The 8,866-nt window shown below is 36.7% G+C and overlaps 1 protein-coding gene across 5 annotated transcripts; it reads left to right on the top strand.

Moving 5' to 3' along the window:
• Positions 1-2,072: 2,072 nt before the first annotated feature.
• On the top strand, positions 2,073-8,079 carry LOC149228637 (WEB family protein At5g55860-like). 5 transcript variants are annotated; one of them, XM_089378304.1, is made up of 4 exons: positions 2,073-2,480; positions 4,374-4,571; positions 4,746-6,601; positions 7,780-8,079. In XM_089378304.1, exons 2-4 carry the CDS (start codon positions 4,392-4,394, stop codon positions 7,802-7,804), a joined length of 2,061 nt encoding a protein of 686 aa, XP_089234430.1. In that variant the 5' UTR covers positions 2,073-2,480; positions 4,374-4,391; the 3' UTR covers positions 7,805-8,079. The 5 variants fall into 5 exon arrangements, with proteins under 5 accessions (XP_089234430.1, XP_089234433.1, XP_089234429.1 ...); XM_089378307.1 differs by having other exon boundaries at positions 2,074-2,417; positions 4,374-4,562; XM_089378303.1 differs by having other exon boundaries at positions 2,074-2,417.
• The last annotated feature ends 787 nt before the right edge of the window (positions 8,080-8,866 follow it).

The raw sequence follows: 8,866 nt of genomic DNA, 5'->3' as shown, positions 1-8,866 counted from the left end.
TCCTTCCATTTCGATCTGGCGATGCGATAACAATCGTGGACCCGATAACCTTTCCACTCTTCTCTATAATGGTTCGGGTCTGGGCTGTCGGAGTTCGGACTTTGGCGGTTCTGAAGGTCCCTTCCACTCCACTTGTGGTTCTTGCAATGCGATAATGGTTCGGACCCGATACGGGTATGAACTAGATTCAATAATATTTCAAGTCCAAAACTACATCCAGATTAAGTCTTTTTCAAAGATTTCCTATGTAAACAGAGGTTCCATTGCGGATCTTAACAATGCATGTAAGAGAACAGGCACACCGATATGAAAGGGAAACAACCCAACAGGCCTAAGCTTAAGTGTTAATTGGAAACCAAAGATTGAATCACTATTAATAAAACGCAGAAAATAATAGAACCGGAACTGATACACGCATAAAAATACCAGTTGACAGGGAACCATACAATCAGATGCACAGAGACATCACAGGGATTCATCTTTGCTCTGCTCTCTACTCCTTACATAATTAGCTTCTCTGCTTGCTTTCAGAAACCAAAAAGCGAAATACTCCGCTTGATTTTCCATTTTCTCACCGAACGAGTTTCTACGGGCAGAGTTGAGAATGGTCTTATCTGCTACAATGAAATAAGCTGAGCCAATATCCCTAGTCAAAGTACACAACACAACATGCAATTTCTTTAGATAATTACAATGAGTGAGACTAATGAGAGTGAGAATGAAGAGAATGTATTCTGCAAATCTGTAATGTATAAAATTTGATACATATATTCATGAGGAGAATCAAGCAACTACAACATAATAATAATAATGGGGGATTTGATCAAATTAAATTGTTGGCTTACTTGAGGAGACAGTAAGTGCCTGTGCAGCATGGTTGAGGTTAGCCCGTGCCCAAGGAATAGCCCTCGCTCCTAGCATCTGCACATTATTAACGACCCGCGTCATACATTAACCCACCCATCTGCACATTATTAACGACCTGCGTTATACATTAACCCACCCCAGCAATGAATAACCTGGTTTCATATGTTTCAGAATGCAAAGAGACATCAGTTTCATTGTAATGCATGAAACGTGTCCTTATTACTCGAATTTATGCCTACATACCTCATTGTCATGGTTATGGATGATTGTCAGGCATAAATGGTTCAACCGTCATTGTAATGGATCAAAACGTGTCCTTATGCTTCAACCATTCATACGTTTCAGAATGCAAAGAGAACACTTTCAAAGGCACTGTGAAAGACGGGTGTTGGACACTAATTTTTTTATTTCATTTTTTCTTAATCCTACATACGTGGTTATCAACAAGAGACACAATGAACTTTTAATCATGCTTTGTAAAAAATTAATTTAAGTATGGTCTAAGTATGTGTCCTAGACATGCAAGAAAGTTACTGCAGTGAATTTCATTCATTGATTTAGTGACGATTACAAGAATATACTGGTATCTTTCAATTCAGGCCATCCGATCAAAAAGATTAATTAAGAAAATGATTAACTTACCGATTTTAATAGGGAAACACCTACACCATAATTAATATAATTAAAAAATAAATTAATTTTTTTTATAAGAATAACATTACAAATTTACATTTGATTTTGGTTAAAAAAAAACCACTGTTTCCAATTCAACGCATTACCAATATGTTGTACCTGCCCTTAGCAGAGATCATAAATTAAAAAACAACTTTTATAATTAAAAAATATATATAATTTGAATAAGTGATAAGGTTAATCGAGATCAGGCACTGTTACAAGTCACATAGATAAGTAGTAGACGAAGACTTTTGTAGGTTTTGGAGGCATGAAAGACAAAGTTGGTGTAATGGGGTGGGACGTGTAAATTACATCAATTCACTTTGATTGATTTGATGGGCTCAAATGAATATACAAAGAATAGAAGGACGTGGAGGCGGAGACGGAGACGGAGACGACAATGGAGAGTAGATAGATTACCCCCTCTACGCAAATAGGTGGGCCGCCTTTTAATGTCAGAGGATCAAAATACATGGTATGGTATCCAATGTGCCTACTATTTAGATTTAGAAAAACAAACATATATGCATATCTCCTATTGCTTTGCGAATTTGCATTTAGAAAAAATATATATATCCCATTGCTGGCGTATTGGTTTTTGTTTTAAGAGGGAGGCGTTGAACTTGTCGACGGATGGCGGAAAATTGGTTATTGCCTCTGTAGCGGGAATCCCAACAGAAAAGAAAAGGGGATATTGCATTTATGAGGCAACAGAAGACAAAGCCAAGGGGATATTGCATGTGTGAGCAGGGTGTTGAAATTGTTGTCAGTTGTATTCTCAAACCACAGGAGTCAGAATATATGTAATTCAAAGTTTGATGGTCAGTCAATCATATTGGATGGCGTTCATATTTATTGATTGCTCTACATCATAGGTAAAAATTATAAATTCTCTTTGAACTGGTTGATAGACACCATATTGCTGGCACCTCATCCAGGTATGTTGGGATTTCATGATCCTCCATTTTATATTGCGGTTGTTTGCGCATGATGTGGTTACGGGTTTTCCTTATTTATCGCCAACCAATTTCCCCTATTTCATTTTGCTTGAAACCAAACATTTTGCGCCCCTGAATTCGTTTCCCAGTCCCATTAGACATGAGGCAATTATGTGAATATCAACTAGGACTATTGGGATCTAATTTTATGTACAGACAACATTAGGACTTCTGGGTTTCAGTATTACGTGCATATAACATCAGGATTTTTGGGGTTTAGTTTGATGTATCTGACGAGTTAGGACTATTGTGTTCCATAATTGTGGCTCTAACTAGTCAGACTGTTCGATTTTATTGTGTTTATTTGTTAAATTCAGGCCATTGATTATCAGAATTTCAGCGTTATATTTTTGGGAAAATTAGGAATACTGGGTTTTGATAGGTCATGTATATGCCAAATTAGGATTATTGAGGTTGAAGACAATATCTTCGTTATGATTAATCAGATCATTAAAGGATCATAAGGTCACTGGGCATATCCTTTCAAGAGACTGTGTTTCGAGTATCCAAATATGTATGGACAATAGATGATTTTATTAATTTTAGTTCTTACAATGTTCTATTGCTTTTTAGGAACTTGAGAATTGTGTTAGATTACTAATTACACACACATAACCCATATTTTTGTGCTGTTGTTGAATGCCTCAAAACGCGATTCAGTCTTCAGGGGAGCTTATTGAGCCTTAGCTAGCTGTAATGGAAAGCCTAATTTGATGCCCGCAAGTTTTGGTTTCTCTGGAAAACAACAAAATGCTTCGATATTACTCACTCTGAAAATCGTCATTCTGATCACAAGAGGACGAAAGATGAAACTTTGGAAGTGACTGAGCTAATTTTTACAGACATGCGCATCCACATATGGAGTTGTGTCTGTAATAGCCCTTCTCGAATACAACTTGTGCCTTCAATTTATGAAGCGAACATTAAATTTTGAATGGATAACCTACCTTTTGTCTGGACTCTGAAAGGACACCTCTGTTGTCCATACGGAGCTCCATATGGTTGATGCTATAATTCATTCACTTTAAGGTTTGTTTCCTTTTTCTTTATTTCTCTTCAAACCATGATGATATTTTTAATCGTTGGCATTTTTGCTAAATATTGAATGTCTTACTTTTTCATATACATAAAAATTCTATTATAACAAATAAGATTTACATGAAAATTTACCACACATATAGCTAGGGTTTTCAGAAACAGGGTCTGATGTTCAACTATTGAGACCCAGGGCCCAAGCTAAAGCTAAACACATGACAGATCTGATGTTTAATGATTAAAACCTATACAAGATCTACAGATTATACAAGCCACATCCATAAGAAATGTTACGTTTAGGTTCTGCTTGGAAGACTTGCTGGTATCAGAATTAGGGAAGGCCTTACTTGCAGTAGTTAAGCTTTTGAGTATTATTCAAAATAGGTTTTCATTGATAAGGTTGACAATTGTGGACCATATTTATCAAGCGGTCCATTGCTTGATTGGACTCTGGGATATCCTTCTGCCACTTCATAATTTGTTGCCTTCTTTGGACACTTTGAATTTCATGGGCACTTCATCAAAGTTAAAAAATAAGCTGTGTTTCCATTTACTCATAATAACAGTCGATAATAGCTGATTTTCAGGAATGTTACCAAATTATTAACCAAGAATTGTGAGTAAATACAAATATTGAAGAGCATGCTGTTATTACTATGTTATACTTGTGATAACTGTTTTTCTGTCAAGCAAATTCAGCACGTAGATTCTTAGAGGATAGTTCATCAGTTTGTATTTTGATGTGTAGAATACAGGCACACATTGAATGGGTTCTCATGTAGGTTGTGAAATGTACAGGGAAGTTATATAAACGTGATGGACAGCAGGGAAACTTCTGATACTGGATCATGTAGTCATAAAGGTGACAGGGTAGAGATAGACATGAGAGCTCCTTTTGAATCAGTTAAGGCTGCTGTGAGCATGTTTGGAGAGAGGGCTATTGGAGATAAAATTACTAAGAAAAGACTTGAAATTCCAGAAGAAAAGGTGATGCTGGTAATTTTCTTTCATTTATGTTTCTCTGTTTATTAAGCTTAGATGACACAAATATAACTGCACGGAAACTTTATTCTCTTTAATACCCTACAAGAGAAAATGCGTATTTAGTTACAATAAATCTTTCTTTTCAATGGATTTTGTTTCTCTAAAATTATTCTTTGGGATTTCTAGAGACAAATATCAAATGAAACTCAACTGCATCTTCTGCAAAAGGACTTCGCTAAGTTAAGGGAACAACTGAAAAACACAGAGACAACAAAGGCTCAAGCTCAGGTTGAACTGACAGAAGCTAAGAAAGTTGTCGAGGATTTGTCTTGGAAGTTGGGAAAAGCAACAGAATCTAGAGAAAAGGCTTATAAGGCTTCTGAAATTGCTAGGCTTCGTGCTGAAGAAGTATGTGCTACAAATACAGATAATGGTAAGCCTGATAATACAGGTTGGCACTTAGATCTTACTGCTGCACGAAATGAGCTTATAGCAGCTACAGCTGAGCTGGAAGATGCCAAAAAAGAGCTTAGAAAGCTGAAACAAGAGTTCCAAACTTGCATGGAAACCAAGGTATTTGCCATCAAACAAGCAGAAGAGGAAATTGCCAAAATAGAAATAAATGCAATCAGGGCAAAGGAGCTTCAGAAGGAGATTGTTGCAGCTCATGAATCTCATGCCCTTATTAAACGGGCTTGTATGGAAGCAGAAAAGGAAAGGATTTCAATTACAGCTGAGAGGGAGGCCATAGCACGGGAGGCTTCTGCAGCAGCAGAACAAATTAGAAAACAAAAATTGGCTGTTACACGAGATCTTGGTGCTACAGAGGATCTAGAAAGAAAGCTAGCTGTCACAAAAGCAGCAGTGGAGAACTTGCAAAATGAAGTCAATTTAGTAAAGAGTTCAGAGTTTAAGGGTTGTAAGAGTGCTTCTCATCCTATTGAGAATCTTAAGAAGGTGAAGGAAGAGATTGAGAAGGCCAAGAAACAAGAATCTGATGCATGTTCTTCGTTGGAATCAAAAACTCTTCAGCTTGAGCAGGCAAAAATGGATCTCAAGAAGGTAACAGAAGAAGGATCTTCTTTGAGTGCTTCTATGGATTGTTTAAAAACAGAGCTAGATAAGAAAAAGACAGAATTGACTGAAATAAATGAGATCGAGGCAAAAGAAGAAACAAAAGCAGCAGATCTGAATGCAGAGCTTCATAAAGCCAGATCAAAATTGGCAGTTGCCATTGCTACTGAAGAAAAGGCAAAAGATGCTGCTGCACATCTCTCTCAAGCTCTGCAACAGATTAATATAGAAACTGAGCAGGCTAGGAAGGAAGCTGAATCTATGAATGAGGAAGCATGTAAAGCAAAATTGGAGACTGAACTGGCAAAGGCTGAGATGAATACCATAGATAATAGACTGCAATCTGCCTATAAGGATCTTGAGGAAGCTAAAGCTGCGGAAGCTACAGCCATGGAGCAAATTAAAGCTGTATCTGAAAAAGCTAGTGCTGCACGAGCTTCTACTTCAGAATCTAGTGGTGGGATTACAATTTCACATCCTGAATTTGATTCCCTAAGCAGGAGGGTGGAGGATATCAACAGGCTTACAGATAAGAAAGTGGTTGCTGTCATGGCCCAAATTGATGCAGTAAAAGCAGGTGAACAAGAAATATTGATGAAGCTAGAAGTGGCATACCGAGAAATTGAAGAGTTGAAGTCAGCAGAAGAGCGAGAATTGTGTAAAGCAGATATGGCAGAAGCAGCTAAAAAAGCAGTTGTTGGTGAGCTAATGAGATGGAGAGAACGTGAACAACAGAAGCAACACACACCTTTTCTGAAGACGTCAGAGTTGCTGATATCTGGAAAGAATAATGATTCAGTGTCTTTTGTAGAAAGAAAATCCTTGAATTTTCAGGCATTCAGTGAGCCATTGATTGTGAACAGTCATCTTGAAAAACAACGTGCTGTAGGGTCTGTGCCTTTGTCTCTGAACAAAAAAAAGAAGCAGATTATCCCCAGCATTGGACGATTTTTTAGGAAAAGGAAAAGGTATGTTGTACCTACACTTCAATCTGCTTTTATAGCTGAGGTTTCACAAAGATCAAGTGCATGTTTCATTGTGGTTATACTTTCTACTTGTTTTCTTCTGCATTTTGTGGCTTGTATTTTATACATGAGGACTTACTATATGTCTAGAGTTTCATCCTTATCCGTGGATACCAAAAGTATATTTTTTTTCTATATTATGAATTTATTGCAAGGCATCTAGAGAAAATTTTGAATATTGCTTCCAAAGCTAGTCAGATTATGAGCTCTCTGTCATGGTTGCCTTGAGTTCGTTAAGACTTTTATAATGGGCTTGATTTTTTCTTTAACATCGGATTTAGAATTGCTAGAAAGTCTAGTTATTCATTTCATATCTAACCTACCCTGCATATCATAATTAGTCATGAGAAATATGCATTATAGGAGCTGGATTTATCACCAGGCTTAGATTATGGTTCGAGAGCTGTTGAACTACGTTAACAACTAAATGAGAAATATAAGAAAACCAAATTCCCGAGCATGTTTCATTTCTAGCTGAATCATGCTACCTAGTTATATGCAGGGAAGGCGCACTTGACCCTCCTGTATGTTTCAAAGTGAACTTTAAGATGTTGCTTGATTTTCATTCTCCATAATGCACTGTATTATGTTTGCCATTTATTTTAATCTCTGTTTTTATCTGCTATCAACATTACCTCATTTTGGTTAGCAGAGAACCATGTTAATTTAATTATACCATCTCTCAACCTTGCCAGTGATTTTAAATAATTGGGTTCTACAAGTAACTGTCTTAACGGCAATGTGAATTTCAGCTAGAAATAGTGTAAATGCCGTTTTATAAATATGCTGAAATGGAAGCAAAGAAGTAGAACATTCAACTTGAGAAAAGATAGTATGTTTTTTGGTGTAATTCATATATCAGATATAACTCTAGACGTCCATTGGCATATATGATTCTAATTATTTATTGTGTTGTCGTTTGTTATGGATACTCTTAATACAATTATTAAATACTCTTGGTTTGATTTAATACCCGAATCATCAGGTAATTGTTGGAGTTGGCATTGACAAATTGTGAACTGTCTTGTCAGGGCTAAGTCGTCTTTGAGTTAGGTTCAATCCTATACGGTATGATATTTTTTGAAGGATAAATAAATATGTTTGTACACTCGTCATCGCAGTACCCTGAAACGGCCCATCGATTAGCTTGGGCATCTCTCTCGAGGTTTCTGGACTTAAGTAAGAAAACCCTTCAAGAATGGTTGCATTTCCAACTGGGACAAGTCATTTTGCAGGAGCTTTCACTTGTACGGTGCACCATTGAGCTATCGGAGTCTGTCACAGTTATATCATTTTTAATTTTTCTTCTATCGGAGCACATGGGGACATTTCTAGGTTTGTTGTATCTGTGTTATATTTTACGCATGGTGTAAAATATGTTTCTATAATTTATTATAGAGAATATTGCTAGTTTTGGGTGACTGTTATGTTATTCTTTGTTTTGTGGTCATTCTCAAACGCTTCATATGACGTGCATATCGTTTCTGTTTTGTAAGTGTTTGATTTATCATGTGGTGTACTAGATATTGACATTGATTTAATTGAGTACCAAACCCTGTCAATGTATTGAAATCTTATAGAGTTTGCTTAATTGTAATCTTGTAGATAAAATTCAGTTTATTTTCCAAATCAGATAAATCAATTACTTGATGGGTACAGTTTAATGTGATCTCCAACGCTTGTGACTGTTGCACACTTGTGTGTGTATTTGAGCCTGTGGATGAGTGAGGCCATGGCTTGTAGATAATATCCAGGTGCACTGGTCTTTAGCAGATTTCAAGTTCTATAGTCCTCCTGTAATATTTGGAGGATAGTCAAATCTGGCTAGCTGCAATTAGCATATTTTTCCTATCATCCAAAGTCATCTTGAAATTTAGCCTGTTTTGCAGGGCCAAATCCAATCTTACGAATGACTTTGATAGGTTACACAGTTTTTTTCGGTTGGAAGAGAGGGTAGCTTTTTATTGCATTAAAACTATTTTGCAAGATGTTCTCTTAAAGAGCTTCCAATTGTCATTGTAGTTATTGGCAGTCGGGGACTGGTATTGACTAGCCTCTAACTGGCTGGCTGATTTTTTTATAATGGCTTTCTACTCATCCATTACCAGCCTAACTCATCCATTACCAGCCTAACTCTTACATGCTTGAGGTAATAGCACGGGATATATTATGCCTTGGCCCAAAATTTCCAGCTTAGCTGAAACTAAA

The sequence above is a fragment of the Pinus tabuliformis genome, chromosome J (genome assembly GCF_031772625.1).
Source record: "Pinus tabuliformis cultivar Carrire ecotype Pingquan chromosome J, CPIR1, whole genome shotgun sequence".
Classification (NCBI taxonomy): domain Eukaryota; kingdom Viridiplantae; phylum Streptophyta; class Pinopsida; order Pinales; family Pinaceae; genus Pinus; species Pinus tabuliformis.
The sequence above is the reverse complement of the archived record's forward strand: the minus strand, read 5'-3'. Positions and strand labels throughout refer to the sequence as shown.